This window comes from Lepisma saccharinum, chromosome 14, assembly GCF_977018435.1.
Source record: "Lepisma saccharinum chromosome 14, izLepSacc3.1, whole genome shotgun sequence".
Classification (NCBI taxonomy): Eukaryota; Metazoa; Arthropoda; class Insecta; order Zygentoma; family Lepismatidae; genus Lepisma; species Lepisma saccharinum.
In genome coordinates, this window is record NC_139242.1 from 20,930,274 (window position 1) to 20,948,762 (window position 18,489).

The following is an 18,489-nucleotide window of genomic DNA, read 5'->3' on the forward strand; positions in this document are numbered from 1 at the left end:
AGTGTGCGCCTTATTTTGGTGAAGATTACGCGGTGATTTGTTTTTGCCAAGCGTGGACTACATAAGGATGGAGGGCTAAAGAAGATAGAGAAGGGGGGCGTCGCTTCCCTGACGCCTGCAACGACGCCGAAGCCAGTCAGACGACGCCGAAACCAAACACTGCCCAGAGCCCGAAGGACGCTTTCAGATCGACGTCCCAACCAAAGCCCGAAGGACGTTTCCAGAGAGAGATGATTTCAGATCGACGTCCCAACCAAAGCCCGAAGGACGCTTTCAGATCGACGTCCCAACCAAAGCCCGAAGGACGTTTCCAGAGAGAGATGATTTCAGATCGACGTCCCAACCAAAGCCCGAAGGACGTTTCCAGATCGACGTTCCAACCGAAGCTAGTTACCAGAGAAAGAGAGGGAAGGATGATACCAGAACGACGCCCAAACGAAGCCCGGCACCAGAGATTCCTGACCGGCGCGTGACCACGTACACCCGACGCTAGTGACAAGAGGAACGCCCGAAGTTCTGAGGAGGTGCAAGTACACCATATCGTCGCAATTATTCTTCGTCGCGATCGACCTCGGAGGACAATTTCGCCACAAAGGAACCGTGTGCAAGTCCCGCGTCCAGGAGAGATGAAGGACCACGCCGTGTAGCAGAGCCTGGTACAGTATACTTCAGAGGGTCTCATGTACATGTAAACGTGCGCCGTTATTATCAACACCGTACAGTTAACGCCGACGTCTCACTTATTTGCAAAGTTACTCAGGAAAACCCAAACCTAACTTCCGCGTCTAAAAATTGTTTTGGTATTGTTATAAAAAAGGGTAATTTCATGTTCAGATGTTCAAATTTAATTGTCTGCATTCAGGGTTAGAAGCTCCATTTCATTTCTTTAAAATTTAGTATAAATTGTCAAAGTGTGCTCCATTTCTTGTGTAACCGACCGCCCCGTCGCGCCATTTAATTTGTCAATAGTTGACTGATGAGTCCTTTTTAATTATGGAAAGCGTAGTTGTTTTTATTGCAAGGTCGTGTGCGTGAAATAGTATTATTTGTTGCATAGTGGTTTTTAAGGTAATTTTTGCTCGCGCCGACGATTGATTTGTGTATTCCGGCAGCTGGAGCCAATTAAGTTTTTGCATCACTATGTAATTGTGTAGTTGTTCTCATTGGACGAGAGAGGCTGGTGTCTAATGCCCCCGTCCGAGAAACTTGTATAATGTCGTGCATACGACTGGGTGCAAACGTTCATTCGAACGAAAGATTTAACCACGCCGACCCAATTGTCTTAGTTAACCGCTTTCCGAGGGCTGGCACTTAAGTTAATTTAAAAGAGCACAGGAGCTGGCAGACAAATGCCCTAAATTCACATAAAGGTTTAAAAATTAAAAGGAATGCTATGTTAATGAGATCCATGATTTGTATCCATACTTCACATGTAAAAATACCTCAGGTGTGTGAAAGAGAGAGAGAGTGAATGAGTGAGCGTTTGAGGAGGCTTTGTAAACAGTTGTTGATTGCAATATTTCTTTGCTGTTACAATATATATTCACTTTTTTACCGTTCGTCAGTGTTGTTATTTGACGTTTTTCAGGTACCAGATATTATGCTATTAGTGTTTTATGATTGTTCGAATCTACATATCAAAGGTAAACAAAACAGTGTAACTTTTCAAGGTATTAATCTCCGCCTCGCAATAGTATAACAATAAACGACCGTCTCAGTACCGAACTTGATAATTGGACCGTGAGTCACGACCGGTCTCCCGTACACATAACGACGTTTGGCCCCGTGCCGGGGTATGATTGACACGTCATTTCGGGAGCCGTGAGTGCACTCGTTACATTTGGCGCCCGAACAGGGACGGCAACTTTTGTCATGTCTTTCCAGGAAAACCAGGTTGCGAGAGCGGTTGAAATTTCATTGTGTATACGTCATGCATAAAATTCTTGTGTTAGGTTCCTGGTTATTTGTGTGTTTTTCGTTTTGTATTTCGAGGGTTATTTTGGTGTATTTGTCGTAGGTTCACGTGTAAGGACACGTTATTGGGCGTAATTGGTAACAATAGGGCAGATATTTTTTCGGCGAAAGCAGCAAGGGCAGCTGCATAGGGCATTTTTATGTACTTTTTGTGTACTTTTTTGGTTTTTGGCGTAATTTATGGCATCAGGCTGAGTTGCGGGATAAGGGATTCCCGACGGACCTCCTTTTTCTTTTCATGTATCGATTCGTAATTCACATTTTGTGTGAGCTCGCGTAAGTTTGCGTAACTGTTCCTAAGTGCGACAGAAGATTGAGCAGATAATTAAGGAAAGGCCTTCATGAGATTAAGAAATCGTCGCATAGACTGTTTGAACAAGAGTGACGTCATGATGGTTTGCAAGGTTTGTGGGCAGGAATTTTATGATTTCGAAGTCGACTGCGAGGGAGATTCCGGACCGGTTTGTCTCCAGTGCAAGAGCCCGCCAGGAATGGAAAGGGAGATACCAAGTGCCCAGGGGGGTACATCGTCACGTGCGGACAGCGACCACAGCAAGGAACAAGATGACGTAGGAAGTGGCAGTGGTGCCAACCAATTCCAGCTTATCCTCCAGATGCTCCAAGGGATGCGTACCGACTCCGAGAGGTTGCAAGCCAACATGCAAGAAATGCGGACCGAGATGCGGACGATGTTCCAAGGAATGGAAACCAGGATGCAGACCGACGTACGAGGGATGGGAAAACGCCTCCAAGGAACAGTTCGCGCCTCCGGAGAAGAAATGACGCAACAACTCCTCCCAACGATGAAAGAATCCGAGGCTCGAATCAAATCCAGGACCGCCGAGACCGACGCTCGCATCAAGGACCAAGAAGCCAAGGTGGCAACACTGGCGCACAGCGTAGGTGAACGAGAAGGAGCCTTGCAACACATCGGCCAGCAAAGTGCACAGCTGGAGTTCCTTTGCAATCGGAGCAACGATGCCCTCGAGCGACAAGTGCGGCGAGCAGCGAACCCAGCGGAAGGGAATCCCGAGAAGATAAAGGGAATCGAGGAAAAACTACAACAATTGAACGTAGCCGACGTTCCGGGATCACCACGAGAGCCAACAGCTATGACGTCATCGCAGCCAGCTGAAGTTCCTTCGCCTTCAAGGAGCACGAGTGACGTAAGACCAACTAAATGTGTCAGCCGAGGAAGCGAAGTGGAATCGGGACTACATCTTCCATCGCCGCGACCGTTCGAAGCCCAAACTTCAAGCCAAGACGACATACGGCCTGAACCACCGTCCGCGGAGAGAGCTTTGTTCCCGCCCGAATATGAGAAAAACTTCAAGAAGTTCTCCGGGGACGTCAGGATATCGCCGTCTGCCCTCGTCGAGGAATTCGAAGCAACAGCCCGGGAGTTAGGACTGGCGGATGGAGAGCGATTGCTTGTACTGAAAGGCTGGGTACAAGATCGAACACAGAACAAGCTGGATCGGAATGAAAGACACTTTCATTCGTACTCGGCGTTTAGGGAAGCCTTCCTGACGCACTTTCCACGCTCTATGCAAGTGAAGGGAAAGATCGAGAAGCTGTTGTTCATGTACAACGGGCACACAAGGCGCAGCCCGCCGAGGGTTCAAAGGAGCCCGACGCGAAACGCGAACGGGCCGAATCCCAGCAACACGTCTCCACAGCCGGGGCCGTCAGGTCGTCAGCGCCGAAGAGAGGAATGGGATGGCGAAACATGGTTAAGCGACGTCGCGCCATTTTAGAAGTATAAAATAACATTGCGCCATACCCAGAGTGTATAATATGTATATTTATTATGTAAATTGGAGGTATCATTTATATCATGTGTGTTGTGTTATCGAACTGGTTTATTTTTCTTGTACAGGGTGTTAAAAAAATTTGTAGTCAAAATTTCATGCCCCTGATTAGTAAAAAATTTTATTCGCCTACAGAATTTTTTGATCGGAAGGAGGGCGAGATGTCACGGTATCTAGTGACATGTAAAACGCAGTTCGATAAAAATTATTTTTTGTTTATTGATTCATTATATGCACCAACTTGAAAGTGTGAGGTTGTTTATTTTGTGAATAAAACTTGTATCCGAGCCAGACGTCGGAAGCTGGGGACGGGTTTTTCTTGAGTGACAGCCGCCGCGTAGAACATGACATATTTGCACCAACGCGGAGATAAGGAAAGATTATTTCCGCCGCTACCGGGCTCGAGTCGCAGCAGGCGTTCGAACCCATGTTCACGGATGACCAGAGATATCAGCTGGACCCCACGCCTGCAAGTATCGAAGACGCCTCGGTGACCGAGTTTCAAGACAATGGACACAGGTCATTCGCATCTCCTCCAAAAGCGAAGCCAAGCTACCTGAGCGTGGGTTTCAACGGACGAATTTGAATCTCTCTTAAATACGCGGTGCTACCATCCCAGAAACAGTTTTTACCCGGATTTCACAGAGAGAGCATCTCCGCGCTACACTCTCGCGTGATCATTGTTTTGTGTCCGTGAACTTTGTTTCCTTACGTACTGTGAGCGACTTGCGGATAGGGAGTTACCAGTGTGCGCCTTATTTTGGTGAAGATTACGCGGTGATTTGTTTTTGCCAAGCGTGGACTACATAAGGATGGAGGGCTAAAGAAGATAGAGAAGGGGGGCGTCGCTTCCCTGACGCCTGCAACGACGCCGAAGCCAGTCAGACGACGCCGAAACCAAACACTGCCCAGAGCCCGAAGGACGCTTTCAGATCGACGTCCCAACCAAAGCCCGAAGGACGTTTCCAGAGAGAGATGATTTCAGATCGACGTCCCAACCAAAGCCCGAAGGACGCTTTCAGATCGACGTCCCAACCAAAGCCCGAAGGACGTTTCCAGAGAGAGATGATTTCAGATCGACGTCCCAACCAAAGCCCGAAGGACGTTTCCAGATCGACGTTCCAACCGAAGCTAGTTACCAGAGAAAGAGAGGGAAGGATGATACCAGAACGACGCCCAAACGAAGCCCGGCACCAGAGATTCCTGACCGGCGCGTGACCACGTACACCCGACGCTAGTGACAAGAGGAACGCCCGAAGTTCTGAGGAGGTGCAAGTACACCATATCGTCGCAATTATTCTTCGTCGCGATCGACCTCGGAGGACAATTTCGCCACAAAGGAACCGTGTGCAAGTCCCGCGTCCAGGAGAGATGAAGGACCACGCCGTGTAGCAGAGCCTGGTACAGTATACTTCAGAGGGTCTCATGTACATGTAAACGTGCGCCGTTATTATCAACACCGTACAGTTAACGCCGACGTCTCACTTATTTGCAAAGTTACTCAGGAAAACCCAAACCTAACTTCCGCGTCTAAAAATTGTTTTGGTATTGTTATAAAAAAGGGTAATTTCATGTTCAGATGTTCAAATTTAATTGTCTGCATTCAGGGTTAGAAGCTCCATTTCATTTCTTTAAAATTTAGTATAAATTGTCAAAGTGTGCTCCATTTCTTGTGTAACCGACCGCCCCGTCGCGCCATTTAATTTGTCAATAGTTGACTGATGAGTCCTTTTTAATTATGGAAAGCGTAGTTGTTTTTATTGCAAGGTCGTGTGCGTGAAATAGTATTATTTGTTGCATAGTGGTTTTTAAGGTAATTTTTGCTCGCGCCGACGATTGATTTGTGTATTCCGGCAGCTGGAGCCAATTAAGTTTTTGCATCACTATGTAATTGTGTAGTTGTTCTCATTGGACGAGAGAGGCTGGTGTCTAATGCCCCCGTCCGAGAAACTTGTATAATGTCGTGCATACGACTGGGTGCAAACGTTCATTCGAACGAAAGATTTAACCACGCCGACCCAATTGTCTTAGTTAACCGCTTTCCGAGGGCTGGCACTTAAGTTAATTTAAAAGAGCACAGGAGCTGGCAGACAAATGCCCTAAATTCACATAAAGGTTTAAAAATTAAAAGGAATGCTATGTTAATGAGATCCATGATTTGTATCCATACTTCACATGTAAAAATACCTCAGGTGTGTGAAAGAGAGAGAGAGTGAATGAGTGAGCGTTTGAGGAGGCTTTGTAAACAGTTGTTGATTGCAATATTTCTTTGCTGTTACAATATATATTCACTTTTTTACCGTTCGTCAGTGTTGTTATTTGACGTTTTTCAGGTACCAGATATTATGCTATTAGTGTTTTATGATTGTTCGAATCTACATATCAAAGGTAAACAAAACAGTGTAACTTTTCAAGGTATTAATCTCCGCCTCGCAATAGTATAACAATAAACGACCGTCTCAGTACCGAACTTGATAACTGGACCGTGAGTCACGACCGGTCTCCCGTACACATAACGACGTTTGGCCCCGTGCCGGGGTATGATTGACACGTCATTTCGGGAGCCGTGAGTGCACTCGTTACAGTGGCGCAATAGTCTTTTAGGGTCCAGGATCTGCCGAGCGCTTGTTCATTGGCTGATGCATGATTATAGAGCACTGAATCCTATCGCTGCTGTTTTCTGCCTTTGAAGACCTTAATCCGCTATTATTGCTTTCAAGTAGCTCTGCAATTGTCCTCACGATACTGGGTTAACATCGAAATCTTGGAGCTCACACCTCCATAAAATCTAGTAGCGCACTCTTAGTTTTAGTTAAGCTATAGTTTTTTTGAATTAACAAGAATTATTGATAGCCAGCCCTCGTAGTGAAGTGGTTAGCACATCACTGTCAGACGCCAGGGATTCCGGGTTCGAATCCCGGCTTGGGCTTGGATATTTGTGAGTATCCATTCATCAATTTCATCATATCATCAGTCATCCCCATCTTCGCAATTAGCCAAAAGTGGCACAAAAGCGAAGTAAAATAAATCAAGTCAATCAAGAATTATTGATACGCAAATAATAAATATATTTCCGATATCGTGTTTCGAAATTAGTTAACTATTTACCCTAATATGAAAAAATTAAGGTAATTTTTCCCCACTGGATCTATAATAAAAGGGCATTCCTAATTATCTGGTTTGTCTTATTTAATTTTGTAGAAAATATACTCCTATTTACTGCGTGTGCTTTCTGACCACGAAATATGTAGCTAATGGTTGATCGTGTTGATAGTCTTGGTAATTTTTACGTCGCTTTGCTATGTGAAATTGATGAAAAGGACATTCATTTTGAATCCTACACTTGAACCTGAAACTATTCGTAGCGAGTTAGCGTGTTATTGGATTGAAAATGGTCCTTAATTATAAATTTGTTGAACACTCCTGACTGAAATATTGTTGAAGTTGCCAATTTAAATGAGAAAGTTTGTAATTTAAGCAGCGTTGCCAGACGCATACGCACAGAATCCACGAAAGCTGCTGTGAAATTACACACACACTGATTTTGAAATTACACCTATATTTCTTACATATGCCGAAAAAGGGGGGGGGGTGTTTCAAGCGCAAGCAGGTAATTTCCAATCTTAAAAAAGAAAAGAAACTAAAGAGGTTAGAAACATTATTTTTGCTTTATTTGATTGCTTTTTTAAATTCCTCATAAGTAAGGGTGTCCGGAGGATTGAGCGTGAGGCGTTGTACAGTGGGATCCATGAGTATTACCGTGCAAATTGTGAATGGCTATTTTCATTCATTTTTCTCTTACATCATATGTGTTTTTAAACGATGGATTTTTATGTATGCTGGTACAGAAGTTGTCAACAGAGTGTTTAGAGTTTTATTTTAATTCTTGAAGCTCTTATTGGATCAAATAAAGTGCACGAACATGGTGATGGACAATTTACACGGTAATACTCATGGATTCCACTGTACCCTATGGACTGGATCGATTTTTTTCTGGAAGACAGTGATTTGGAGGAAAATGCCTTTCTTCTCCTCTTGAAAAATGCGTCGCTTTGAAAAAATCTCGCACATTTTTATAAGCAAAGTTGGTGCGGGGGGGGGGAGCAGAACGGGACAAAGTCACCATATGATCGTTCAGTAAGTCTTTAACAAAAATTTACAAAGCAACCTGTATATGTAGCATACACGACTGGCTAGTGTATCACAATTCATCGGTTTGTGACGTATTGTAATAAATTTATTGAGCTTTGACTAACAAAATATTCTTAAAAAATCCATTATTATAGTGATTATTTGTTTGTCCAAATAATTTCATAAAAGTTAAGATGTTCCTATTTTCTAATGGGCGTGATCATTGTGGCATTTTAATAATTCGAGTGTCGACATCTATGGCAGAGCAGTGCTCTACGACACTCGGCGTCTCTTGTTCGAATCCCAGCATGGGCGTGTTTTTGTCAGTGTCCCTTCATCAATTTCATCACGCACAGCGCGCTACGATGCCGGGTTTGAATCCCGGCCTGGTTATGGATGCTCTCTACTGTGATTGTCCTTTAATCAATTTCATCGTATCAGCACTCATCCTCATCTTCGCGATTAGCCAAAAGTGGCTGAAAACTGAGTATAATAAACCAAATCATTCAATCAATCAACTTCATTAGTATATCGTCGTTAGGGGGTGGATTTATATCAGAGAATATTCAATTATTATTTGTCTGCGTTTATGTGCACTTAATAAGGCCAAAACATGCATTAAAAGTAGCATAATATGCACTATAAATTTTAAAAGCGTGTCTCAAAAATTGTGTTATTATTGTCTACCTATATATTTCTTGACATTTTCAATTAGCTGCTTTGATTTAGTGGCAGTAGAACGAGAGAAATTAAACCCCCTCCGCCCCCAGCTTCCCAACGGTTGTCGTCAGCACTGTCCACCACGGCCAGTACCTCCAAGGACCTCCCTTCCTCCAACCCCTGCCCTTCTCAAGTTTCCTGTCCCTTCCGTTCCTCTGTGAATGCCGCAGGGAGAGGTAATATTTTAAACTGTTACAGTGGATCTCTCTAAGGAAGACCGAAGCAGCAAATGAGAATCTATTTGTTTTGTTCATTTCTTGATATAAGAAATACATGATCTGCGAACGACAGAAAAAATAGTGTCAACAAAATTTGAGATATTGGAGCATTTTTATCAGAATACACACACAATCCACACACGTTTCCATTACACACATTGGCAACGCTGATATTTAAGTTAAAGCTATAAAAATCAAAACATTACACAATTCTTTCTAAAGTTATTATTACTCCTTGGCATATTTTCATGGTGTTCTTTCTTTTAAAGCTGTAATTGCGTTTAAGTTGGGTAAATCCCATATGTTTGTTACACAGGTGGAAAAACAGCAGTAAGATACATCAGGGCTAGCTCTTGTGCTTCCAAACCACGAAATTGTATAATTTTATTAATTTGTCTTGTACAAAGTTAGTATTTTGAAGGTTTAAATCAACGAAGAATCACATAAGAATATTTCAACTTTGAAAATTAATACTTTAAAATTGATTTTAAGGGAATCCTGAGAATACTGACATATACTTATGATATGGCGAATAAGTTCTTATAGTATTTGCATTAACTATATTTAAAGGATTTTTAATTGCACTTATTTAAACACAGGGATAAGTACTTATTATTTCCTGAATTTTCCGTTCCAGATGTGCGTGCTGAAATGAGTGATGTTGTAAGCTCTTCAAAAAAATCTCTTAAAGATTCTTCTGAAGAAACATCTTGTTCTGGAAGTGGAAGTTCCAATATGTTTGACAACAGACCATATCACCCCTTCAATATTTCACCACAGATAATTAATGGGCGTAAGTTCTACTTTCAAACGAAGCTCTATCGTGAGTATCCTTGGCTTCATTACAATTTATCCATAGAAGGATTTTCTTGTTATTATTGTTGCAAGGCACTGAAGAAAGGACTCTTTCGACAAAAGTATGATGAAGTAGTGAAAGTGTCCGATCTCGTGAATGGTCGTGGATTCCGTAAATGGAATAAAGCAAATGAGAAACTGACTTCACATGAATGCAGTCCACTTCATAAGGACGCTGTAACGATACTCGGTGGTCTTGAATCCGTTCCAATTTGCAGTGTGCTTTCTTCTGCAAAGAACGAACAGCAGAAATGTGCAAGAGTGGCTTTGCGTGCAATGATTAATTCTTTGCGTTTCTTGGCTAGGCAGGGAATTCCTTTGCGAGGACATTACAAGGAAAGTGGAAATGTATACCAGCTCAATCAACTCAGAAAAGATGAAACACCACAACTTGAACAGTTTTTGAAAAGAAAAAAGGACTTCAGTTCTGATGTTATTCAAAATGAAATACTACAAATTATGGCTCACTGTGTTTCACGAGAAATAATTTCTGAAGTAAGAGAGAACAAGTTATTTAGCCTAATTGTCGATGAGACTTGTGACATTAGCTGTAAAGAGCAAGTTTCAATCAGTGTGCGAACAGTAAATGACTTAGAGGTACGTGAATGTTTTTTGGGTCTATACGAAACATCTAACACAACAGGAAGTGCTCTGCATGACATTATTATCGATGGTTTGCAGCGATTTAACTTGCCCTTAGAACATCTTAAAGGGCAATGTTATGATGGGGGCGCTAACATGTCTGGTGTAAGAAAAGGCGTTCAAGCATTAATCAAACAGAAACAGCCTTTAGCATTATTTGTACACTGTAATAACCACAATATAAACTTGGCTCTTCAAGATACCACAAGAACCATCCCTCTTTTGAGAGACACAATGAACTTGATAAATGATATTGGTGTATTTCTAAAGGATTCCCCAAAAAGAATATCACAGTTCAAAGACATCAAAGCTGCTGAAGGAGTGTCGGAGTTTACCTCACCTCGCCCTCTGTGCCCAACAAGATGGTCAGTTCGTACGTCAGCTTTACATGCGATAGTTGAAAATTATTCTGCATTATTAGCGTTCTTCGAGAACATTTCTAGTGCTCCTAGTGATTCTTCAAGCAAGGCCCGTGGTCTTCTTGACAACCTAATGAAAGGATCTACAGTCTTTGGAATCTTACTTTGTCAGTTAATTTTTGCGCCTACTGAAAAACTAAGTATCTCTCTTCAGAAGTCTTCCCAAACAGTCATCGGTAGCAGAGAAGCTGTTGAAGTAGTATTGAATCATCTGAAAGGAAAGCGAAATGATGAAACATTTCAGAAAATTTGGAATAATGTCCACCAATTAATAGAGGACTATGATTTACTTCCACCGCTGCTAGAGTACGGTGTCCACCCAAACGTTTAGAGCATTCTGAGAAACCAGCTGAACCTCATAGGTGGTCCTCTGTTGAAGATATGTACAAAACAGTATTTTTTGAAGCACTAGATAATATTTGTGGAGAAATATCGTATAGATTTGATCAGCCTGATTTCAAAACCTACTGCGAACTGGAAAATCTAGTACTTTTGTCACCTGAAAATTGGAAGCAGTCTATGATAACTGAAGCTGAAAAGAGGGGAATTCCAGCAACAAAACTGAAATTGGAGATGGAGATGTTTTCAAGACTTTCGGAGATAAGAGGAATCCATCAAGTTGTAGCAAAATTCAGAAGTTTACACAAGGAAACTAGAAACCTTTTTCCCTTGATTGAGGCATTATTGAAGGAACTTCTTGTAATTCCAGCAACATCAGCAACTGCTGAGAGAAGCTTCTCCACATTGAAGAGGATTAAGACTTACCTAAGGAGCACAATGTCCCAAGAACGATTGAATCACCTTTGTGTGCTTCATGCTTATCAACACCATTTAGACAACTTGGACCTGGCAGTATTGATGAAGGAATTTGTTAACAATGAGTACAGAAAAAGTGTATTTGGAAAAGTGTAAAGGCAGGGAAATAACACTTCAGTTTTCATGTTGCTTTCTTAAATATTGAAATGATTTGAAATATTGAAATATGTTTAGGTTCATGAAGTGTAATTACAACATAACATTTGCATTCCATTTATGTGTATGCAGTGGATGTACAGTATTGCCAGGTTATCTTGAAGTACATTTTCCCATGTTTTATGCAGTAATACTACTGAAAAAGTATAGCTTATTTGAGACTTATTATTGTTGCATTATTTTAACGATTATATCATTGAAATTCTGTAGCAAATTCAACTTTTAATCAATAATATAGTCATCACAGTACCCAAAGCATGACATTTTACTTTTAAATAGTTGTTTTATTCTCGCTTACATATTCATAAATGTTACTACGTATGCATGAGGTTTGAGAGATTTGCAACATTTAGGTTTTTCATTGTCATTTAAACTTTCAATCTGAAAGCAGATAAATAATTCTTCTAAGCTACTATATGTACACCCCCATATGTTTTAGGTTATATGTACCAGAAAGAAATCTGTGGACATCATTATATGTGTGTGTGTGTGTGTGTGTGTGTGTGTGTGTGTGTGTGTGTGTGTGTGTGTGTGTGTGTGTACATATGAAGAACCAGACATACACGGACAGACGAAGAGGTGGACTTTGTACCCCCCCAAATCAGAAACGTTCCTGCGCCACTGGCGTTGGCTATGGAGCGTTGCTGAGGTTTTGGAAAGATGAGCCGAAAACAATGAAGGATGGAGGGTTAGCATGTAAGGAGAACCACTTTCATAGTTTCAGATGCATAAGATAAGAAGGCGTAGTCAAAGTAAGGCTGAAAGCAAGCATGAAGGAAAGAATATGATGTTAAGGAAAGCGATACTTAGATGTCGCACGTGTTGTGACTAGCACTTCTTCGAAAATTTTGCAATAGCTTTGTGTATGTGCGAAGAGATGTTTATTATCTTTCTTTCAGTGGCGGCAATTAGGGGGGGCGAGGGGGCAATTCCCCCCACTTTTGCTACAAAGGAAAATATACTGTCTTTACCTCCCAGTTTTGACACCTTGAACCCCCCCCCCCCCCGTTTTGGAATCCAATCGCCGCCACTGCTTTCTTTATATTTACGTAAACCAGATAAAATATTTTACATAACCAATGTAGCCTCTATTTCTTTGTTACGAGCCTATTACGAGGGCCAATGGGTTGAACACAACATATGCCGTTTCCTCTGTCCATCATTATCTTGTTATTATTTCAACTTATCACTTTATCATGTTCTTTTATGCAAAAATATTAGAATGAAAACAATTTGTTGTAATTAATAATGGGCTGCCAAGCTGAAAACACCTTCAGGTCGATCACTAGGCTCCAGGCGCCAGGAATGTATCCAGTAGCGTAACTAACATGCTCTGCGCACCACAGCCCCCCCGCGCAACTTTCAGTTGTGTGCTCATACTCGTCTAAAAATATACAAATATATTTCTTTTCTAAAATATTAATTCACGCCCACATTTATATTAGGTATATAAAAACATGAAATGCATACATGTAATTTGAATCAATGTAAAAACTGGTACGAAAGGTTAAGACAACAGAGAAGCTGTAAAAAATTATATATGATAATTATATATGAAAACAGACTGTTATTACAAAAATTACGATATTGTCAAATGATCATTAGCAGTCCTCTGCATTTTTTCATGGAAGCAAATTCTTGTTTGCTAGTTTTCGAGCTCGATCGCTCTCATTCCTGCCATTGTACTTCTCAAGTAATTTTTGATGAATTTTAGCTTGGAAAATCATTCCGTCTTTTCCGTTTGGTAAAAATTGTAAGTAGGGTGAAAATTAGCGTTGCCAGTGTGTTCTCTTGCTTGTCGCCTACCCTTCGGCTACGTAAATCATTCAGCTAATGAAGTTTTGTTTTTCTAATCTGGTAATCCACTTTCTACTTGTGATTAACATTTTCTGTTTGCAGTTAGGGGCATAAAATATAATATGTTCGGTTGAAAATATATTTTAACGCCGAAAGTGAACTATCGGTCTTTCTTAGTTTATCATTCTTACTGCGCTCCGAAGCTCGTGCGCCCCCCACCCGCGCACCGCCGGGGTGTTATTTACGCCACTGCATTTATCACATGTTCAATCTTTCGTTCAAAAGTCCTTAATGCACACAGCGATATGCATAACTCGGAAAAGGGGTGAATTTCCAAGAAGCGGGAAGATAAGCTTCTAGGGGAGAGATTTCTTTCGTATTATCTCAATTCCTCATAATCTATAATTGGCAGTAAAATATTTTCGGTTAGAAATCACTTATTTACGAGTTACGATTATTCAGAATTTCTGGAAATTCAAGAACATAATATATTTTGGAAAGTGCCATTCGTTTAAGATGTAAATGCGAACCTAATTCCCTGAAATAACAGACGTGATACACCTTGAGTTTACACATTTACTTTGGATGCAATAATAATAATAATACGGTGGAGGCACATAGTGGTTCGGATTACAATTTAAACAGTAGGTCCAGTCCCGATTAGCCTTACTGTGCATAAACTGGACTTAAAACACCAAATCAACCAATCAATAATAATAATAAACTATTGTTATCTTCATATGCATTTATTATTGTTGTTGATATTAGTAGTAGTCCCTATTCATTTGTGGTTGCTATTCCGGCTATTGACTGAAATCACTTTAGACACTCCCAATATTACTACTACTACTATTAAAATATGTCAATGGCCTGACTACCCCTACAAGAATTTCTTTCGACGTCTATGACTATGTACTACACATATGTATTCTTCCGATGGAGAAAATGCATTGTAGTTTTTGAATACCCATTAGTGCAAAGGCACGAAATATGCCTAATGTGCACAATGATTGTAATCATACGCATAGCAATAAGATATATCTGACCACAGACAAAGAACCATGCGACTTACGTTCATTTACCCGTCAACAAGCCTGTGTAGCGGAAACCGAAGAAATCCTAAGTTGCCGGTCACTTTCATGGAAAGTGCCTGCTTTTGTCCTTCCATTTCTTCTTTAACTTGTCACCTGTAAGCAACCTGTATTTTATGTACGTATTCTTCTGAATCTAATCTTTACAATGGTGTAAGATACATATTACCATTTTCGTTGAAAAACCCTGTCACTAAGAACAAAAGGTATCCCTTGCGGTCCGCTTCCAATACTCACTGCATGGGGAAAGTACGGACAGCGAGTTGTATATTGCCAGGTATACTGTTGCTATGGCAACAGCGCCGGAAGTGACGTTCACTAGACCAGCGTATTAACACGGGGTTACTAAGAGTACTTTGAATGCTTTATTTTATAATAATTTGTAATATACATTCAGGAGCACCGAAACCTAGTGGCATGGGGCCCGGCCCCTCAGTCCTTGCTTGGCCCTTTTTTTAAGGGGCCCAATGTATAACTTTCAACATGATTTCATTTTTTAACAAAATATAATTCGCGTGATGGAAATTTCATAAATTATTTGAGGACTCTGTGGGAAATTACGTAGGATTGTACTCTGAAATTGGCATTTTATTTTATTCCAGTATTTTTTTTTCCAAATACACAGTTAATTAAGGAAAACGCATGGTATATTATGAATATGTGTGAGACAAGGACGTCTCTTGGGGGGTTACAGGGGTCAGGACCACCCCGAAAGGATTACGAAGTACTAAAATTAAATAATGCTTCTTTAGCATTTGTTGTATAATGGATGGTTATTAATTTCCTCTGAGCTTATTGGAAGGCAAGGATTATCCTGAGATCATACTGCTTTGGAGGACAGCAAGGACATATTTAGGGGGTCCGGACCCCACCCCCCTCATCCAAAAGACTTATCAAGTACTAAAGATAACTAACGAAAATATGCTTGTTTAGTTATTTGTTGTATAATCGAAGGTTATTAATTTACTCTGAACGTATTGAAAGTCAAGGATTATATTGGGATCATAGAGCATTGAATGATATTGCAAAGCATTATACAATGTGCATAAAATATTAATCAGAAACTTCATTTTTCTCCAACTGCATCTAACATTGTTTTTGTTATTGAATAAATATTCAGTTCTTTATGTATTTGGCATTAATTTCATCCCCAGAGCACTCTTTTTGATATAAATTATTACGATCTTAAGTACAGGTAAGCTACGTAATGAGTATGTGCTGTTATATCTTCATTCTTATGCCGTTTCTTTACCTATTCATGTAATACGTAATAATACAATATTAATTTATATGTTGTAATTAGTATTAATTTGATTTAATATAATTATTTTAATTTCAACATTATATTATTATTATTTTTGAGACACTGGGTTCGTCCGGTACCCCTTCCCCATCATACTTTCTAAATGCATGTCTGCTCGTCGTGTAATGTTTACTAGTGAGTTTCCTATTAGTCTATGGCGATTACGAAAAGGGGGAAGGAGAGCGTAGTATACATCTACTAACCAAACTAGTAGAAGTGACAGATGACTCAACCACAGACTCAACTTTCAATTGCTAATGACTAGTGCTCGTAAGTTCAAGACCTATAAATTGCCAGAAAAAAAGACCAATAAAAAGACCTAAAAATATTTTTTTAAAAAAGGACCTGAAAATGAAAGAAAGGACGTATAAATGTGATCCAAATTAATTAATAACTTCCGTTTTAACTTCCCAAACCCCTCCCTCTGCGCGGCACCTCCTTATCTGACTTGAGATCTTTTTCAGGCGCATGCTGTCTGGTCGTATACACTGTGCTGAAAGCTTCAAAAGAAGATAAAGTTGCCACTTACGGCATGACCTTCCAGACAAGTTACGGTTAAAGGACCTTGTACAGTCACTAACACTGCCAGCTTGTAATGAATACATTGAATTTCAATGGAATCATTACAAGCAGGCAGTGTCCGTGACTGTACCGTACCTGCTTCAGTCGTCCAAAAAAGGTTTTTCTCTCGTTTCAGGGATGGTTCAAATATATTTATTTCTCTCTTAAATTTTAGTTCTTTACTACAGAAAGGATGTTTAAGAGGTGATGAATTGATGATGATTCGAATTAAGAATGGGCAGTAAAAACGTAGTCGAAAGAAGGTGAAGTTGCAAAACCTAAAAATAGGCTAAAAAAGGACCAATAAGCCAAAAATCGACGAAAAGGAAAAAAAAGGACAAATAAAACCCACCTTTTTTTGGCCTAGAACTACCCAAAATAACCATATATTATGTTGGCCCTCGTCTTCGGACACTACAGAAAAAAATTATTTTTCCTCAACTTCCGAGCCAGTCAAGAATCACGCTGAAGTGGCACAGGTTGGCAACAGAATTGAGTTTGAGCTTCAAATAATATTGAATTTACAAAAATATAAAACACAGGAGTAGCCGTGGTCACGTCTATAACAGACGATCACACAACCCTCCATCCCATCCGGGTACTTCTTTCACTCTTACACGTTCTTTATATATCAACGCTTGTCTTTGGACGTCGCAACCGTGAGAGGTAGGTTTCAGTTCATTTTATAAAATTTACTTTCTCACAAATTAACACGGGGTTACTAAGAGTACTTTGAATGCTTTATTTTATAATAATTTGTAATATACATTCAGGAGCACCGAAACCTGGTGGCATGGGGCCCGGCCCCTCAGTCCTTGCTTGGCCCTTTTTTTAAGGGGCCCAATGTATAACTTTCAACATGATTTCATTTTTTTTAACAAAATATAATTTGCGTGATGGAAATTTCATAAATTATTTGAGGACTCTGTGGGAAATTACGTAGGATTGTACTCTGAAATTGGCATTTTATTTTATTCCAGTATTTTTTTTCCAAATACACAGTTAATTAAGGAAAACGCATGGTATATTATGAATATGTGTGAGACAAGGACGTATCTTGGGGGGTTACAGGGGTCAGGACCACCCCGAAAAGATTACCAAGTACTAAAATTAAATAATGCTTCTTTAGCATTTGTTGTATAATGGATGGTTATTAATTTCCTCTGAGCTTATTGGAAGGCAAGGATTATCCTGAGATCATACTGCTTTGGAGGACAGCAAGGACATATTTAGGGGGTCCGGACCCCACCACCCTCATCCTAAAGACTTATCAAGTACTAAAGATAACTAACGAAAATATGCTTGTTTAGTTATTTGTTGTATAATCGAAGGTTATTAATTTACTCTGAACGTATTGAAAGTCAAGGATTATATTGGGATCATAGAGCATTGAATGATATTACAAAGAATTATACAATGTGCATAAAATATTAATCAGAAACTTCATTTTTCTCCAACTGCATCTAACATTGTTTTTGTTATTGAATAAATATTCAGTTCTTTATGTATTTGGCATTAATTTCATCCCCAGAGCACTCTTTTTGATATAAATTATTACGATCTTAAGTACAGGTAAGCTACGTAATGAGTATGTGCTGTTATATCTTCATTCTTATGCCGTTTCTTTACCTATTCATGTAATACGTAATAATACAATATTAATTTATATGTTGTAATTAGTATTAATTTGATTTAATATAATTATTTTAATTTCAACATTATATTATTATTATTTTTGAGACACTGGGTTCGTCCGGTCCCCCTTCCCCATCATACTTTCTAAATGCATGTCTGCTCGTTGTGTAATATTTACTAGTGCGTTTCCTATTAGTCTATGGCGATTACGAAAAGGGGGAAGGAGAGCGTAGTATATATCTACTAACCAAACTAGTAGAAGTGACAGATGACTCAAACACAGACTCAACTTTCAATTGCTAATGACTAGTGCTCGTAAGTTCAAGACCTATAAATTGCCAGAAAAAAAGACCAATAAAA

General features: G+C 40.1%; 1 protein-coding gene across 1 annotated transcript; it reads left to right on the plus strand.

Moving 5' to 3' along the window:
* Positions 1–3,086: 3,086 nt before the first annotated feature.
* Positions 3,087–11,101, plus strand: LOC145998311 (zinc finger MYM-type protein 1-like). The gene is made up of 2 exons (XM_083134717.1): positions 3,087–3,422; positions 9,743–11,101. The coding sequence occupies exons 1-2, from the start codon at positions 3,087–3,089 to the stop codon at positions 11,099–11,101; spliced, it is 1,695 nt and encodes a 564-aa protein (XP_082990843.1).
* The last annotated feature ends 7,388 nt before the right edge of the window (positions 11,102–18,489 follow it).